The 19,249-nt window shown below is 42.2% G+C and overlaps 2 protein-coding genes across 4 annotated transcripts in view; one reads left to right on the top strand and one right to left on the bottom strand.

Annotated features, from left to right (window-relative positions):
• The window catches only part of frmd4a (FERM domain containing 4A), a 122,353-nt gene extending 108,719 nt beyond the window's left edge, over positions 1–13,634 (bottom strand). Inside the window, exon 1 of the mRNA XM_034215592.1 lies at positions 13,471–13,634. Within this exon, the coding sequence (XP_034071483.1) occupies positions 13,471–13,515 (45 nt within the window). The 5' untranslated portion in view covers positions 13,516–13,634. The remainder of the gene's footprint in view (positions 1–13,470) is intronic.
• A 1,853-nt stretch (positions 13,635–15,487) lies between these two features.
• LOC117545770 (ankyrin repeat and protein kinase domain-containing protein 1-like) lies at positions 15,488–19,177 on the top strand. Of its 3 annotated transcripts, none has more exons than XM_034215724.1 (12): positions 15,488–15,617; positions 15,872–16,053; positions 16,165–16,486; positions 16,574–16,725; positions 17,080–17,129; positions 17,252–17,407; positions 17,538–17,617; positions 17,746–17,809; positions 17,913–17,977; positions 18,304–18,343; positions 18,510–18,755; positions 18,836–19,175. In XM_034215724.1, exons 2-12 carry the CDS (start codon positions 15,905–15,907, stop codon positions 18,841–18,843), a joined length of 1,332 nt encoding a protein of 443 aa, XP_034071615.1. In that variant the 5' UTR covers positions 15,488–15,617; positions 15,872–15,904; the 3' UTR covers positions 18,844–19,175. The 3 variants fall into 3 exon arrangements, with proteins under 3 accessions (XP_034071615.1, XP_034071616.1, XP_034071614.1); XM_034215725.1 differs by having other exon boundaries at positions 15,491–15,617; positions 15,894–16,053; positions 18,549–18,755; positions 18,836–19,177; XM_034215723.1 differs by having other exon boundaries at positions 15,491–15,617; positions 15,894–16,053.
• Positions 19,178–19,249: the final 72 nt, after the last annotated feature.

Genomic DNA, 19,249 nt, shown 5'->3' with positions numbered 1-19,249 from the left:
CAACTCACCACCAGATGGTGATCAGTTGACAACTCCGCCCCTCTCTTTACCCGAGTGTCCAAAACATACGGCCTCAGGTCCGATGATACGATAACGAAATCGATCATGGACCTTCTGCCTAGGGTGCTCTGGTACCACGTACACTTATGAGCATCCTTATGTTCGAACATGGTGTTTGTTATGGCCAATCCATGACTAGCACAGAAGTCCAGTAACAAACCACCACTCCGGTTCAGATCAGGGGGGCCGTTCCTCCCAATCACGCCCCTCCAAGTGTCTCCATCATTGCCCACATGTGCGTTGAAGTCTCCCAGCAAGATTAAAGAGTCCCCTTCAGGAGCCCCATACAGGACTCTTTCCAGGGTCTCCAAGAAGGCTGTATACTCTGAACTGCTGTTGGGTGCATAAGCACACACAACAGTCAGAGTTTTCCCCCCCATAACCCGCAGGCGTAGGGAGGCGACCCTCTCGTCCACTGGGGTAAACTCCAACAACGAAGCACCTAACCGGGGACTTGTGAGTATCCCCACACCCGCCCGGCGCCTCACACCTTGAGCAACTCCGGAGAAGAATAGAGTCCAACCCCTATCCAGAAGTAAGGTTCCAGAGCCGACGCTGTGCGTAGAGGTGAGCCCAACCAGATCCAACTGGTAACGCTCCACCTCCCGCACAAGCTCCGGCTCCTTCCCCCCCAGAGAGGTGACGTTCCACGTCCCCAAAGCCAGCTTCTGTCGCCCGGGTCTGGTCCGTCGAGACCCTCCGCTTTCACTGCCACCCTTCTGGCAGCGCACCCGACCCCATCGATGTTTCCCGTAGGTGGTGAGCCCGCGGGTCAGAGAAGCGGAGGTGTTGCCCACGTTGCCTTTTCGGGCTGGGCCCGGCCGGGCTCCGTGGCAAGCCCGGCCACCAGACGCTCGCCGACGAGTCCTCCTTCTGGGCCTGGCTCCAGAAGGGGACCCCGGGCTTCCTCCGGGCCGGGTATCCTCACTTCTTTGTTGTTCTTTCATGAGGTCTTTTGAACCAATCTTAGTCTGGCCCCTTGCCTGAGACCAATTTGCCATGGGAGACCCTACCAGGAACACAAGGTTCCAGACAACACAGCCCCCAGGTTCATCAGGGCACACAAACCTCTCTACCACGGTAAGGTGCTGGTTCTTCAGCATATATATATATATATATATATATATTAGGGCCGGGACTCGATTAAAAAAATTAATCTAATTAATTAGAGGCTTTGTAATTAATTAATCGAAATTAATCGCATTTTTAATCACATATAAATATTTGACCTGAGAACAGTGAGAAGCAATTTTTTTCACATGGATTTTAGTATACCATTAGGCGCATTCACACCGCAGTACTTTTCCCACAAAGGTTCATGAGAACTTAGTTCATGAGAACTCTTTGAACCTGGGGGTGGATTAGGCAAATGAAGCCGCTGACGTCACTTCTTCTTCTTCTGCTTTGGGTTTACTGGCAGGCCGCAAACCACTTCACGGCGTATACTGCCACCCAAAGTCCCCGGCCGGAAGTCCCCGGAGTTGGGGACTGGCTTCAGTAGAAGCTGCTGGGAGTCCCTGCAGCCTTCCGAGTAAATCGCCAGAACGCCGACACCTCCTCATCTCCACCGCTCCCATGTTTTATTTTGTGTTGCCATAAATTAGTCTCTCTGCGTTTCTGCGCTGGGCTAATGCTAATAATGCTAATGCGAGGATAATCAAATGGCGGCTTCACAAAACTTTTTGGGAGTTTTACGGGGCGTGGTTTGCAATCCGCCCAGCCAATCAGACATATAGCTCTTTTCTCACAAGAGAGCCGTACGAAAGTCCCTGCTCTCTAGCAGCTCTCTGCTCTCTAGCAGGGACTTTCGTGGGGGTAAAAAGGTTCTCATGAACTAATTTTAGTACCGGCTCTTTTTGGTGTGAACGCGATAAAAGAGGCTAACGTCCACGCTAGCTGCTATATGTTTTGCATTGAGGTGATACTTGAGGCTTGGTGTGCTGCGGTGATATGCGAATTCCTTTTTGCATAATTTGCACACAACCGTGCTCTTATCGACGCTTCCATCCGTCCGTTTTTTAAAACAACATTTCCCACTGTTGTTCACTGTGGTTTGTTGTTGTCTGAAGTCATGAACGTTAGTTGGTGCTCCAGTATAATCGGTACGCCTGAAACTCATCCAGTGAGAAACGTTCCGCGGTGCAAAAATAAGTGCGATTAAAATGCGTTAATTTTTTTAACGCGTTAATTTTTGTGTAATTAATTAATCTTAATTAACGCGGTAAAGTCCCGGCCCTAATATATATATAAACTCCCCAAACAGGCGAAAACCTACCAGTTTCACCCACTGTCTCTGGCACCTCCCTCCATGCCTGGTTCCTCCGGTTTGTATCCCGGTAAATAGTCTGGTCGTAAAGAACCGGGTGATTTGCTACCGTAATTTCTCGTTTGGAATATGGAAATGAACTGTGGTCTGGCTCTCCCTGCTTACACGCGGTTTGATTGGCTAGCGCTTGAACTGTCAGATTTGCATAAACGGATCTGATTGGCTGTCGCTTCCAGCTCAGCCTCAAAAGTTGAACATTGTTCAACTTTGGAATCCTGAACATCCTGGAAATCCTGGAAATCTTCGCCTCGCCCCCCCACAATGCAGTTCGGCGACAAGCGAGGGAAAGTGACGTCATCCCCATTCAAAATCAATGGGCGGAGACGCGCTGGAAGCGGTGGACAAATCGCCAAAAGCTGCTGTGTGTACGGGCCGTCAGGACAGTTCCGGTGCAGACCTCCACTCTCAGGACACCTCCACTCTCAGGACAAGAAGTGCACGCTAAGAATTCCAAAATAAAATCACCACTATCAGTACAGTGCCACTTTCCTAACAGGAAATGCAAGCAAATACAAAATAAAATCGGATCTTGACGGATCGTGACACTTATTATATACATATGTATATAGATATATACGGACACCTTGTATTGTTGTTACTATCAGTACAGCCGCAGCGCCACTTTCCGAACAGGAAATGCACGCAAATACAAAATAACATCGTACTGACACTTATTATCTATATAGATATATATGTATTTATATATATAAATACGACATCTTGTATTTTAGTTACACCCGCTAGACAACAGTGGAAGGTTCGAGAAACAACCGTGTTTGCCGGGTGCACAGCGGCGGAGGTGGGGAGGTTCCAGCTGGGAACCTTCACCCCGCTGCGGGACCCGTGGGACCAGTGGTGTAGTGGGGATTTTTTTACTGGGGGGACGCTATTTTAATTAGGTCATCCCAAACAATGCCACACAAGTGCGCATGCGCGCAGTGCACTCACAAAACGGGCAGACAGGTCCACATAAACTACCGGTATGCTTAGTCCGACTTTAGTTACTGTACTGCAAAAAGCAGACGGCGCTGCGCTCAACACACACACAGACTCAAAACCATGGACACACTGGCACATAAGTTACATAAACAATGTATAGGCCTAAATTGCATAAGCTACAGTATTGCAACTAAGCAGACAGTGCTGCTTCTCTCTCTATCTCTCCACTTTCAACTTTAAATCTATTTAAAACTCATAACAAACAAACAAAATGTCCAAAGTTGTCCTGAAATTAACTTATTAAATAAACAAAACGAAAAATATAGCCATACTTATGCAAACAACATTGAATCTGGACTTGACATTATTCTGATTATAATTGCAAATAAGCAGACAGCGCTGCCGCACTGCCACACACACACCTTGGGTTTTGAAGACTGATAAATCCGAAATGGATTAACAAACTTTGCAGCCCAGTTTCCCAGCTTTGCAGTCTATCCACGGGTAAGCCTCTTGTTTCCTCCGCCACATCTCCTCCGTCCATACCTCTGGGAAAGGTGAGCTTGAGCTAGCTAGAGGAACGTTGCTAGCGCAGCTAACGTGCACGTTAGCTAGCATTATCCACGTCTTTAGGCGGCTCTTCTGATGATGTATTACTAGCAGCTTCACTTGTAGCTTCGGTGCTGCTAGCCTCTTTCTTCTTGTGAATTATATTCTTTTTAGAAAATAAGTCAAGTAAAACATGTTAGCCTGCCATTATAGAGCTTTTTCGTTAGTGTTCTTGAGGGACGGAGCTGCCGCAAAATCGGCGGGCGCGGCGAGCTGGCTCGCCGTGGGTGTGTCAGTGACCGCGGGTCACGAGCGTGATGATGAATCATACTTTTTTAAGGAAATCGTTTTTATTTTTTATTATAATTACTGCGAAATGTATTATGTTTTCGTCATTATTACAACAAATACACACTTGCAACTGATAACACTGGCAATGATTTTATATTGATTAGACTTAAAAAAAAGATCATGCTCCAAATAAGTGGGGGTACGGCGTACCCCCGCGTCCAACGCCCACTACACCACTGCGTGGGACCCCTGTACGGTTTGTCTTGGTCACGCTTCATATCGGCCGGCCTGGGAAGGAAAAGACACGCAGAGTGGGGGAAGTCCCCCACCCCAACGCAGCACACCCTCCCGGCCATCAGAGTCGAACCCGCAGTTTGGAGGAACCGACCGCCAGAGCACCGGCACTAGGCCGGGCCGGCGCGGAGGCCCTCCGACAGTGGGTCGCGTTTGCCATTCGATTAGTGAGAGGAGAGGAGAAAAATGCAACAAAAATTGTCAAAATCCGTTAATATATGGATGTGGGAGGGGGGGGGCTGGACACAGGCCGTGGGGGGACATCCGAGACCGGGCAATGTCCCCGGTAGAAACCGGGTGAAATAGCCAAAAAAATAATAAAACCGGGGAAAAGTCAAAAAAAGTGTCCGAAAATAGGCACTCGTGAGGTGGGCAGAGTCCCCTGTCAACTCCCGTTACATTCCTCCATGGTGTCATTTGAGCGAAAAACTTTTACAAGAACCAGGCTGGGGGGGTCAAAAGGGCTTGACCAAGGCCGACCCAAAGTGCATGGTGGGCGGACTCATCACCTCCGTGATGAGTCTACATTGTGATTTGAAAACTTCCATCAAACGAGTCCTTCGGTGGGCGGGAAAAAAAACGCGTCAGAATCGTCACTTCCTGTACTGACAGTGGAGGTGTCCTGAGAGTGGAGGTCTGCACCGGAACTGTCCTGAGAGTGGAGGTCTGCAGGCAGGCTCCCATGATATAAAAGGCCTCAAATTGGAAGCACTGTCTGGGCCGTCTTTTTCACTCAATTCTGCAATTCTTTCACACACAGTGACGTCACGAGCTACCCACAATGCAACACGCGCCATATATATATATATATATAAATACGCCATTTTCATGGAGGTGCAAATATCCTGGAAGTGCAGCTAGCTAACAGCTAGCTAACAGCTAGCTAACAGCTAGCTAACGTTGCCAGGCAGAGCGCACTAGGTTTTTTTTCTGAATTCACGACCGAAGAAATCGCTGCATGTCTTCGGATTACATCTCTGGATTTGAGGGGTGAGCTCTAGGTCGTTACCCAGCGTAAACTAGAGCTGTGTGGGTTGTCGGATTGCCCTTACAGACTGCCTGCAGATGTATGTAAAAACGACCCTCGAAAGTGTCCTTCGTCGATTTTGGCTGCATCTACGTCTAATTTCATTGCATATATGTGGTATTTTAGAGTTGACTAGATATTGATTAAGGCAATAGACTATGATATTCCGTACAGGAAGCTTAGCAACACCTAGACGGTGTACGGCTAAACCCTTGGCCTGCTTGCACTTCGCGTAAAACGGCGGATACCGGAAGTACGGTGTCGCCCTCGGCCCAATACCCGTATGTGTGTGTGAAAGAATAGGTAGATCTCGCCTTTCACCTAGGCCGAGGTCGGTGATCTTGGGCTTAAAAAGGTTGGTGACCACTGCTGTAGAGGGTTAATAAATATTGTATATCATTAATCCTAATCTGCAAAGTAACTAAATTAATTAATGAAATGTAGTGGAGTAAAAGTACACGAACAAACAGCAGCAAATTGAAATACTCAAGTAAAGTACAAGAACTTCAAAATTGTACTTACGTACAGTACTTAACTAAATGTACTTAATTAATTTACATCACTGCATATATCTTAAATAAATCCACTATGCTTTCTATCAGGCAACAGCTAATGCAGACTTGAATCTTAGCTTGTTAGCTGCTTGCCAACGTTCTCTGATGGGGAAAGTCGAGTAGCTAGCATGCTAAAAACAGATGCCTATTTTTCTCAGGAGTTTGAAGGGGCCAAACCAAAGCTAAAAGGCGAATAATTGACAGACTTACGTTTCAGGAGGGCAGAAACAGCGCTCCTGTGTGGTGACAATGTTGTTCCATTTCTGCTCGATGTTAACTAACATAACAACTTCATTAACAACTTTATCAGGCGTCCACAGCCCCGCAGTGTCAGTATGAGTAGCCTATGCAAGATTGCAATGATGAACATGTGTTTTGGGGTTTGGGTTGATCTTAAGTGTCTCGTATTTACCAAGCCAGTTCCTTTCAGGCCATTTCACTTTGCCATGTAAAAACAAGGTAAAACATGAGGACCAGCTCCTAACATCACATCAAGCATGGCTGACTGTCCAGTTCTGGCAGTAGCCTAACATACATTTGTCCGCATCGCCACAGCTCTTTTCTAAGATCTCTATCGCCTGATTGAAAATAAGCCAAAAGATGTGGACCATCACATTTCTGTAAAAACTGCAAATTTCTGCAACATAATAGTGATTTTCAGGGCATGCACTTACAACTTGCAGTGGGTATTTAAAAAATATCTAAAATAAATCAAAAAGAGGTTAATCATTTATTAATAAATATAAAGGCAACATTGTGATATTGCATATCAATCATACAGCAACACAAGTTAATTAAACAGTTTACATTTTTCATTTTATTGTCTTAAGAGTGTACAATGTGTACACCTTTGAAGTACCTTGAAGTAAAGGTGTTTATTTCCCCCTGCAGCAACTACAGAGCTTTGGTTAGCTGACATCAGCAGAACCAGCTCCAACATCACTCAAGCATGACTGTTCTGCAGTCAGACTGCAGCTTGAGGAAAAATGATTTACTGGGAAATTATACAGATTTAGTTTTTATATTTTAGAGAAACTATAGCAGTGGAGGGTATAAAGAAGCACTATACATGTCTGCAGTAGGACAAGAACATTAAGTGGGAGATAAAACATCAGTAAAAAAAACAACAATAAAAGGCCTTTTGTACGTGTGCAAAATCATTCATAGCCTATGTTAGAAATTAAAATCAATGTTTTGATGGTATATATGTAGTTTAAACATACCGTCAGTTAAATGCTGTTTTATACTGAAAAACCAGAAAATTATTGTGCACAACCAGTTGTTAAGCTTTTATTCTGAAAATCCTTCATCTCCGGTTAGCAGTTAGCATGTGGCTAGTTTACCATTTCTTATAGAGGTGAATTTAGTAGCGAAATGACATGGAGTGATGCACACCGAAACCTACTGATTTTAACACTGCAACTATAGACGTATTATTATTGCTGAATATTAAATGAAGGTACAGTTTATTTGAATAAAGTTATTGTTTACAGACGTGGGTAAAATGTGACAACATCCGGAATGACCAGAAACCAAACCAGCCGTGAAGTATTTTCTGTATTTTTTAGAATATTAACTACAACGTTTAGAATGTGTTAAAGGAAAAGTGATGAAAGACAATATGAGGAGAAGAGGCGTGTTTAAGTATATATGCCTGAATCCTCTGTTTAACGTAACAACGGACATTAAGATGTGGAGGGCCGGCCCGCAGGGAGGAGCCAGCAGAAGATAATAACAGCAGCACCTGAGCGGTTCGGCCTCTCTTTTCCCTCTGCTAGCGAGAGCCAGAGACAGCTGCTTTTCTGTCGGACAAAATCCTGTTTGTGACTTTACCACGCTTTTTATTAATTAAAGTACCAATTTGAAAACATCTCAGAGACTCCATTTAGTCTCCTTTTAAGCTTCTCTTTCCTGGACACGAGAATAACCATCACAGATTAACACCTATAATTACCAATAAGAGGAATCTGGTTTTGGTTCAGCATGAAAACCTTGAGATGACTTATCTGGCAGGCAGCTAAAAAGGTGTGTCTGTTTCTGTGTACGTTTATTTTAGTAGACCATGGACTCACTGCATTAGAAGTTGCACTGTGATATCACCAATTGGTTTGTAGTCGAGTGTTTTGAAGCATAGAGTCTGGCATTTAGGCGGAAGTATAAACATGACATTTTTATGGGACGACAAAATGTAAGTTTCATAAACAAAAAAATCAAGTGAGATAATTTTCACATTACTTCCAGAAAATCAGACTTATTTAGTCTAGTGTTTAGTACAAAACAGTAGAATTGCCCCATTAGGGTAAAATTCAGGTTTAAGGCACTTCAAGAGGTTGGCCCTTTTTTTAAACCTAAGTGTGCATAGTGGCTGATTTAGAAGTGAAACAAGAGTCGACTCAAGTGAAACAAGACTCATGTGTGTGTCTGTAACATACAGACACACACATATACACAAATCTGCTTCTCCCCCTCTGCTTTTGTTACAAGGCAGTAATCAATTATCTCAGTATGATGTCATTCTTTAACCCTCCCCCATACTGTTCAACCCTTTTCCTTGTGCACACCGGCTGCTCTTTTCTAGTGTTCTTTAGATCAGGAATACAACTACAATAACTTATATTTATATTGCTTTAAAAAAAATCCAAACACTGATAATAACTCATGTTTTATTGTGACACAAGCTAATGCACAATGCAATTAAGTCAGATGTATACACACAAACAGTCAGTACATTACGTCATCGAGCAGTGATTTCATTACCGCTGAACGAATCCTATGGCTTGATCACACTCAGTCATCTGGCCTCCATCCTCAGTGTATTAATGAAGAGACATGGATGCAGAAATGAAGGGCAACGTAAGGTCTTTGTTTTTGGGTTGCCTCTCTTTCTAATTGGCTATCGGTTTGTATAGCTGGATGTTTGGCAAAATATAAATAACACCTCCATTATCAGCACGACGTCCCAACAGGCAAAGTTCAAGCCACACATTTGAGCCAATGTAGAATGATGTCATCCACCGGACCAGAGCATTTTTCATGCAGGAACATGTACGTACACTGCTGTATCTCTGAGGAACAGTGCAGCTAAGAGCTGCTGTTCCCTCACTCTATGCAGAGCAGATCCCTCCAGCATTATGAAGATAATCCACTTAGCTTCTGTGTGTGTCAAGATACCAACTTGCCCTGCTTTCTCTCAGCTGCCTGCCCCAGTTACAGTGTAACAGATAGCAGAATGCATATTGATCAACTGCCCCTGCATATGGAAAAAGACAGCCACTCAGACAGAACAAGAGATTTGCAAATATAAAAACATGATGAGCTAGAGCAGAACATTGAGATAAACTGTTACCATTTTTGATACACTCATCTCCGTCTCTAATTATGATTCTACGTGACACTTTATCAGCATGTGTTCAATTTATGATAAAACCTGAATAAGCTGCATCAAAAAGCTAAACCCTGTGACTGAAGCCTGCGAGATGTTGTTGGATTCAGTATTTAATCAACTGCTATTTAGCTCCTATTTTAATTCTGTACATCAGGGCACCCCTAAGGTACTTTATATCCATCTTGGAAATATCTCCCCTCTTTGAGCCCAGCAGAGCCGGCTCAGTGATGAGCATGCAGCAAAGACTATAGTTGCTCCATTCTGATTTAAAGTAGAAAAGGAATCCTCCAATCAAGAGCACGTATATTAAATGTAGACAAACAAAATAACGAACTGTGTGTGTGTGTGTGTGTGTGTGTGTGTGTATGTAATTGCATTGATTCAGTCCTGAAGATGGGAAATTATCACACACTATCTCATACAGAGCACACCCCTTTAGCAACTTATTTGCATGAACTGCAGACACAAACACATGTCTTTATCACTCCATTGAAACAAGGTATATTATACGACATCCGTCTCTGAACTTACTCACTGAGTTCAGCACGGCATCCAATTGCCTGCAGCAGTCTGTGAGGGATTTCTCCCACACTTCACCACTGCAGTAGTTGAACACGTGGAGGACTTGGACAAAAATCATTTTAATTCTGTACATCAGGGCACCCCTAAGGTACTTTATATCCATCTTGGAAATATCTCCCCTCTTTTGAGCCCAGCAGAGCAAAGCTAATCGGCTCAGTGATGAGCATGCAGCAAAGACTATAGTTCTGATTTAAAGTTAGACAAAGAATCCTCCAATCAAGAGTACGTACATTAAATGTAGTCAAACAAAAGAATGAACGTCAGTCGACTCTTGTGCTGTATAGCCGACTGTTCCAGTTTAGGTGAAAGATAAAGTTAAGAGACGTGAAATCCCTGTGAAAGACATCTCAGCAGAAAAGCTTTAACACGTCTTATTGAGGTCAGATGATACCATCTAGTTTGTCCTATATCAAATGACAGCATGTCTCTGTGTGTCTTAGCTGGAGGCAGACTTCTTATTGATTATCTCATCCTTTGCTCAAATTAAACCCATCAGAGCAGGCAGACAGAGATGGAGATGCTATGTCTGTCCATTAAACTATAGCTGGCATGAAAAAGTACCCATATTTAATTAATCTTTAAAGATGAAGTGCATTTATAAAAAAAAGTATAGTTCCCCTAAGACTCATTTGTCGATTTCTCCTTCCAGTCATAATATGTTATTGATCTAACCCATTCATAACCATACAGTATAATGATCCTAGCCATGATTCTTATAGGCTCCCCACTTCTATAACAGACCTGAAACCATTTGGTTTTATAGCTGAGCTAGTGTAAGTCTGGGCCAATCATATTAGTTCCAGACCTATAAAGCCCAAAGGAGAACTAAAACCCAATTTACTGCATTTATTTATTTGATTAACCATAACAGATATATAGGAAACATATCTATCTACGTATCTATCTATCTATCTATCTATCTATCTATCTATCTACGTATCTATCTATCCATCTATCTATCTATCTCTATCTATCTATCTATCCATCTATCTAAAAACAATTATGTAAATGTTTGATATGAGTTATCTGTTTTGCTGTCATTGCACATTAATGTCATAAAGCAGCTCCTGTGACTAATGCTAGAGATAATCACTTATTCACCTGAAATATTAATACACACAGATGCAGGAGGCATGATCAATATTAATCTTCGCTAACCCACGAATACACACAAACACTCACCCTCAGACCTACACCCACACTCCACAATTTCCATTAATAATTAAGATAAGTTCAAGCTGTGAAATTGTCAGCATGAATACAAATACCATGGATTTTTTTGAAAAAATCACTGAGCTCTTAAATTAGTTATTTAATGTCAGTCTGGTTCAGCTTGTATTCAAAGGAAAATTCAACACAGACCAGATTTACGTTTTGATATTCCTTAGCTTTGGTAAGTCCAGCAGAAAAAAAAAATCTCTGCCAAAGAAAACACAAATCGAGCCAGTGATGTCCATATTGAAGTGTTACGTTTATCGCCAATGGGCAAAGAGCTATAAATGGTGGGAAAATTGTAAGTGTGGCTATAATACTAAATTGAAAAGGTAACGGTAAGAAGTTGTGGCAGTAAACGTGTTTGTCTGTGTGAGCTGAGGTGACAGTCCGAAAGTCAGGCGTGTGACACCTTGGGTTGTCAGCTGTGACAGTAAGAACACTTGCAAGGGAAAGCCCTCTATGCCAACGCTACCGAATGTATTCTTGTCTCCACACCATACAAGTTCAAAAAAATCCCCTAAGGGTGGGTCTATTTTGGAAGGGACAATTGTGAAGGTGATCATACTGCTGCTTTCTGTGAAAATACAGCTCACTTCCCCTTTCACTTTCTCTTCATTTTCTCTCTCACTCCTTCACCTTCTTTTCCTGCACTCATCAGAGGCGGTTCTAGGGGGGGCAACAGGGGCCAATAACCCCGTAACACTGACTAGGAACCCCCCTGTGGCCCCCCTCCAAAAAAAAGGTTACAATATTATGATTTATTTGAACTAAATAAAATCAGAGATGCCGATGCACAGTGGAGATTAAACTGTTCATTACCTTATATAAAAGCAAATACTGTTTATGTTTTTTTATTAAATTGTCACTTAAAGTTAATAAAGCAAATCTAAATGAAAAAAACTACTGAAACAAAGGACTGTAACTTACATTTACTAAAACAAATACCTTTACAAAAACAAATACCAATTACTTTATTTTATGTTTATTTTACACAATTACTTTATACTGTCTTTGTCTTTTTAACCCGCGTGCCCATCTCATGAAATAACTGGCCCCAGCCTGGCCCCCCCAGTCAAATTGGTCTAGAACCGCCACTGGCACTCATCACTCACACTTACTTTTTCTCCTTCATCCCTTTGCTCTGTCCATCATCATGTCACACACACTTCTCCCACCCTTCTCTTTTTACTGCTGCCTTTCCCCCAAGTGGGGTGCATGGCCTATCGCCATAGTAACAGACAGCCATGACAGGTGGAGATAGCAGGTAGTGCGGCGATGGGTGACTCCCCCTGGGACTGCAGGATGCCAACACTATAGAATGAGAATGAGCAGAACATGCTCTCTTATACAAAGTCGGCCTGCATGCAGGCTGTACACTCGATTCATTAAAGCTTATCCTAAGAGGGGTCCATGCCTTATCTGTATTCTACAAAGGCAGCCAAGCCACACAGCCATTGTTCCACTGTGCGGCTGGACAGAGGGCTAAGAGGAGTTCAATGGATGTACGCATGTTGTATGTTTCTATTTCAACACTCTCTATGGCCAGATCTAAACCAGGCCAAGCCAAGCCAATCTGTTTCGTGTCATAGAGGTACTGGTGTCTAGTCTACACTAACAAGATCCTACAAATCCTCTGCCATGGGCTGCAGAAAAAACATTTGTGTGTTTGTGTGTGTGTGTGCGCGTGTGTGTGCGCATGTGTGTCCTGTGTGTGTGTGAGATGGGAAATTATCACACACTATTCTCATACAGAGCACACCCCTTTAGCAACTTATTTGCATGCACTGCAGACACAAACACATGTCTTTATCACTCCATTGAAATAAGGTATATTATGCGACATCCGTCTCTGAATTTGCACACCGTGTTCAGCACGGCATCCAATTGCCTGCAGCAGTCTGTGAGGGATTTCTCCCACACTTCACCACTGCAGTAGTTGAACACGTGGAGGAGTTAGACAAAAGCTTTCTGAGTAGGACGCAAAAGCCAGACAATTCTATAGTACGGAAAGCGGCTTTAGAGCATCACTGGGATCTTTTTAGAGGATTTAAGGCTTGCAGTAAAGTAAAGGGGAGGAGCAAACAAGCAACATCCCATTTAATTAGATGACAGCTCACCTCCTGTATTAGTGTCTGTTTGAGCTTTTATTCCACCAGGAGAGTGATGAGAGAAAGCCACAGGAGAGAAATAAACAAACAAAGACACACAGTAGACAGCAGCTGTGATACGTTACCCCTCTGAGACTTACCATGAGCAAGCACACGGCTGATTCAGGCATGTGTTGGACAGCCATGATGGGATGCTCCTATGGATTCTTGTGGAAAGGAAATCTTCCTTGAAGGACTCTCTCCGTTGTCCTCTTCCCTCAGGAATCTGCTCACCTTTGTCCAGATGAAGTCCTGTGACTGGCCCTCCCTCTCTGTGTCCTCACCCACCTCCCTCTGTCTGTCAGTCAGTGCTGCAGACAGCCTCTGCTCTCCAATTGTAGTCCTTGGAGAGCCTGTGACTCCCCAGTCTCTCTGTGACTCTTCAGACTGAGCGGAAAAGCAAATCTCCTTCCAGTTCTTTGATCTGAGAACAGAGCAGACCCCCCCCCACTCTCTTCTCACTTTTAAAACACTCCCCCCAGACCCCACACCCACCTCCACCAAACCCCTTTGACTCTGGCACCTCTTTTTAAATGCTCCCCTCCCTCTGTTGCTGGCTCCTGTCTTACTCTCCTCACAACACAAAGCACATCCAGGCGTGCATGTGGGTTTTTTGGTCTATTCAGTTTAGCCTGGGGCTGTCCTGCCACTGCTCCACAGGATGTAACCTGCATCAGTGATGCCCCTCAGTCTAAAGCCCTCCTCCACTGTGGTGGGAAAGACGGACGCTCACCTCACCTCTCCACTCAGGGCTCCAGCGCAGAGAGCTCTCCTTCAGGCGAATCCCCTGCCTCATATATCATCAGCATGCGACAAGGGCAGAGAGGAAAGCAAATAAAGGAGAGTATAATAGACAGTTTTCAGAAGGACAGAGGATGAGGTAAAAGGCAGCCGGGGAGGATAGAGATGTAGTGGAGAGAGCAGCCACTAGTGAGAGAGGTCCACACTGTGCTGAGTGTAAATAAGGGTGGGTGGAGAAGAGGGAGGGGAGAGAGTGATGGAAATGCAGAGAGCGAGAGCAGACCGCGCCTATCGATGCCGGCTGAAACAGCAAGGCAGCATGGGATGTAAGCAAATACACCAAGCTCTCTTAATGAACAGGGTGTGCATGTGTGATTGTACAGGTATGATATAGTGCTGGTAGCTGTCAGGTTCACAGACTGAGATTTATATTTTTTAAGCACTGTTTGGCATTAATTATTCAGACTGAAAACAGTCTGAGCAGCGTGGCTTTTGTCTTGTGTGCATAAGAGAGTGTGCATGATGGAGAGATACAGAGAAGTAATGAGAAAGGGCTGTAGCTGAAAAGAAGGGGTGAGGCTCAGAGCATTGGCATCAGCTCAGCTTTACCTTTTGAGAAAATGTAATTATGATGGAGGAGTTCACAGTCTTACTTGCAGGTTAATAACTAGTTGAAACTAATACAAATACATGTATTAAATGTTGCTTGTTTCTACTGTACTAAAAGGATTTCTTTAAATAACAGTGCTCTAACAAAAGCAAAGGGCATGTTCTATTCCTAGTTTAGGAAAAAAGAGTGAGAAAACATATATGTGTCACTCATTGGCCTGATAAGAGAGTTTATTGTTCATCTATATTGAGGCTCACATACAGACATGAAAACAAAGCAGTCTCAGCAAAGCCTCCCTCCTAATGATTTCACAGAAAGGTTAACATGTTATAGATGAGAGTATGCCAGATTTGCAAAGTGTATCTTACAGCACCACTCTATTCAGATACACGAAGAAAAAAAGAAAAGGTGTGCCCTTCATCACTTCCTGTCACAGTGCAAGATTGCTACCACTCATGTGCTATGAGGAAATGTGTCACTGCTTTTTATAACCACTCTAAAATAAGTCAAACAATATTCCAATTTATATTTCACCAAATACAAATTAGTAGTTAATAAAGGGTTAATACTGTTGTTTGGTATTTGAGTCTTTTTAATATAGTTATTTTTTTAGAACAACACATTTCTGCAATACAATTAAATAACAATCAAAAATATATGGTTAAAAGTATTAAAGGCTGTGTTTACTCAGTTAGATTTATTTTGATACACCACTCGTGAATTGTGTGTTTCACAGGAAGTGTGCATATCTTGCCAACCTCTTTTTTATCAGCTCCTCCCTTTTGTTCCTGTGTGGTGAAGAGGGACATGAACAGATTGTTCTTGCTTGCTTTGCCACGGTTTTAGTATAAACTAACTTTTAAATCTGTGGGTTTAAAACACATCAGGGGATACATGGTAAGTGAAATGCAGCTTTAACATAGAGGTACAAGAACAACATTACAAGGGAAATGTGTTTGGAAAATGTTTGTCAGTATCTTTACAAACCGAAACTGTACTTGTTTTAATGTCAGTGTGTAAAAGAAAGGGCACAATGTCAGCAGTAACTAAAGTATCTGTATGAAAAAGAAAATATCTAAGCTGTCATTAAGCCACTTTATTTAAGTTAAGCAGCTTTTCTTTTCAGAATTTATTTCCATGTTTAATAATAGATTTGAGGTGGCTCTACCGTAGTTCAGCAGGAGATGGCGCTGCGGAGCCGCAAGATTTATGGTGATGAATGCTTTGAGAAATGGGAGTTTGTCAGCTCTGGGGGATTCGGTCAAGTCTTCAAGGCCAGGCAAAAGGACTTGGGAATTGATGTGGCTATTAAAATACCCCATGATGGAAATAGGTAAATATAAAAATACCTAAAAAGGTCATGCACATTCTGAATAGAAGTTCAAAAGGTACTGCTTTCCCATATCTCTTTTCAACAATCCCCTACCTTAACTATCGTTTCCAGCTCCTCCATGATACTGCGTGATGAGGCCAAGTATATGGATATGGCTTCCTTTAAGTTTGTGGTGAGGCTTTATGCAATGTATCAGGGCTGTCCGCCTGGTAAAGGACCATTCACACAACATCAGGGAATAGTGATGGAGTTCATGGAAGGAGGATCTGTTCAGTCCCTGCAGGAGTATCTCCGCGGCCCTCCACGGTGGCCCCTGGTTTTCCGCTTGTCCCATGAAGTGGCTCAAGGCATGAACTTCATCCATAAAGAAAATCTCATGCACCAAGACCTTAAGCCAAGTAATGTACTGCTGAATGATTACCTTAATGCCAAGGTAAAGTGCCTAACCCCCTATGTTTACATTAGACAAAAGGAGATTTAATAATGTGTTTAATACTATGTTTCCCTTCTTTCTCTGTAGATAGCAGACTTTGGTCTGTCCAGAGTTTCCGCCAGCACTTCGAACAGCAACAAAGAGAAAACAGGGGCGATTGGTGGCTCATACAAGTACATGCCCCCAGAAGCTCTTGAATCAGCATCATATGAACCTGTTCGTTCTTTTGATGTATACAGGTAAGAAATGAACAAATAATACTACCCAATATGGAATTAACCTTAAAAGGATACTTTACACCCAAACCAATCATTTGTATATCTAATACTCACCCTGTGTTATCTGGAATTCATGAAAGACGGATGAAGATTCTAAAAAAGGAATACATCCTTGATAAATTGAAGTTATTAGGGACTGCATAAGAATAGCAAAACTATTTTAAAATATCTGTGAACAAACTCAGATGTTAACAGAGGAGGCATGCAGGAAAGTTGTATACAATGAGTTATTACTATACAAATGGTAGTGTAGGGGTGAAGTATTTCTTCAACAGTGTTACTGTGTTGTGAAATCCCTTTCTCTCTCTTGATCAGCTATGGTATCCTGCTCTGGACCATTGCTACTGGTAAAGATCCCTATCCATGTAAGTGCAGTTTATTTTGTTGTCCTATCATTTTCCACTCTGTTGTTTTTCCTTTTTTGCCATGTAGGTTTACAATAAATTATTCAATTAAATCAATGTTTTTTTTATCACATGTACTGCAGTGGGTAATTACGATCGTGTGGCATCGAGTATCCCTCTGGGGCACAGACCTTGCTGTAAGGGAATTGAGCAGATGAAGGTAGATGGGCTGAAAGAACTAATTCTCCTCATGAAGCGGTGCTGGGATGGCAGTCCCAACAAGAGGCCTACCTTTATACGTAAATATTTGTTTTTGTTGTCAGTAAGTTTGAAATGTTTCTGAACTAAATGAGCTACACATTAGCTTAGATACCTTTTGTATACTAGCTTGACACACATATTTACAATGTAACGGTGCTTCTGTTTTAGAGTGCCTGGACGACACTGAGAAAATGCTCTCAATGCACAGCACGAGAATTCATGGTGCCGTGGGTCAAGTGAAAAGACTGGTACAACTCATACATTTAATTTCATTAAAGGAATAAGTGCAGATAAGTTGATTTGTAACTTAGATACACTTTTAACAGGTTTATCTTCTTTCTCTGACATATAATATGTTTTCCCTGTTTTACTTTAGATGTCACCAAACAGCAAAACATCAAACACAAGTGGGGCGACCAATGTTTCCCTTCAGACAGCAGGTAGATTGTTTAACACTGTTTGTGGGTGGAGGTAGTTTAATCTAAGTTATAAATGATTACTTACTTTTGACAATAGAATATTATGATTCTTTCTCTTTTGCAGAAGAGTCAACAAATGATTCTGTGGACTTTGGCAGGATTACAGAAACCGGAAGGTCTTTCAGCCAGGTATGCCAAATTCACTTTGACCCTTGCCCTCACAAGAAGTAGAATACATATTACATAACGTTGACTAAGTTGCAATAGAACAAAACAAACAAACAACAAAATGTGTCATGGAAAACATGGTCATTTGAACTATATTTTGTTGTATGTCTTTGATTGAAATGGAAATCACATTTCAAGGGCTTCATTGTCATAAAGGAAACATACAATAACAGTCCTATTGTTTTACATTGGGATTCTGAAACTAGTTAACAACACATTTAACACATCTATGAATGAGTTGAATTTTTTTGCAATAAAGTCTGAAAGAGTTTTTTGTTTTTCATCAGGTCTGTGCTTCTACTAAAACAATGAGCATTAAAGATAAAGGTGAGTATTTTGCACCAAAAATGTATTAAAAAATGTGTTTTAATTTCCTGTTAAACATAAAATCTCAATAGAGCATTTTATTGAATGACAGCATTTACTTCATACAAAATGAGTTAATTATGCCTTTTATATGTACATTATTTTCTTCTTCTATATTTAAAAACAGCAACGTTTGTTGATCGCAACCAGGTAAAGTTGATTAAAGACGTTTCAGAGGTAATGGCAATAGCCGAGGCGCTTGGAGACATGGTCCACCGTGAAACCTTATCCAAGATTGGAAGACAGGACACAACAAGCCATGATAAAATGAGAGAGCTTTATCATGGGTCTCTACGTTCAGGGGGCGATAAGGTCAAGGCAGCCTTCTACGACGCCCTCAAGGCTCAACATCCCCACCTAGTGGAGAGGCTTGGTAGGACTTCCTTCTGTAAATGATTAACATGGGAGTTTATCTTATGACATATTATCATATTTTTTTCTCTTTCTTTACAGGTGGTTAATTCTGAATACACTGTGGCCGTGCACATTCCCCCCAGGTGCAGAATACTTTGCATGCCTCACCTACTTTCATCTTTTGTAAAAAAGTTCATATATTTTATGCTTTTATACATATTGTTGAGATTTTATAAAACTTTTATATTCTGTAACATATAAAGTTTTACATTTAAGGATCTTTGAAAAACAAAAATGGTTCTATACTGTGTCATTATGGCTTCATTATGAGTTGACAAACACGTTGTTCATTTTATAAAGAGGAAGTTGCTTTTATTAGAGAGAGAGAGAGAGAGAGAGAGAGAGAGGAGAGAGAAAGAGAGAGAGAGAGAGAGAGAGAGAGAGAGAGAGAGAGAGAGAGATGAGAGAGAGAGAGAGAGAGGAGATCGAGATAGAGAGAGAGAAGAGAGAGAG

Source organism: Gymnodraco acuticeps, unplaced genomic scaffold (assembly GCF_902827175.1).
Source record: "Gymnodraco acuticeps unplaced genomic scaffold, fGymAcu1.1, whole genome shotgun sequence".
Taxonomy (NCBI): Eukaryota; Metazoa; Chordata; class Actinopteri; order Perciformes; family Bathydraconidae; genus Gymnodraco; species Gymnodraco acuticeps.
This window is presented reverse-complemented; position numbering and strand designations above follow the sequence as displayed.

What these genes read in the sequence shown, in the direction of transcription:
- LOC117545770 (XM_034215724.1), top strand. Translation starts at nt 15,905, where the DNA reads ATGGCGCTGCGGAGCCGCAAGATTTATGGTGATGAATGCTTTGAGAAA. An exon ending in TGGGTCAAGTGAAAAGACTG is followed by an intron (nt 17,618 to 17,745) that starts GTACAACTCATA and finishes GTTTTACTTTAG; the next exon opens with ATGTCACCAAACAGCAAAAC. An exon ending in CCGGAAGGTCTTTCAGCCAG is followed by an intron (nt 17,978 to 18,303) that starts GTATGCCAAATT and finishes GTTTTTCATCAG; the next exon opens with GTCTGTGCTTCTACTAAAAC.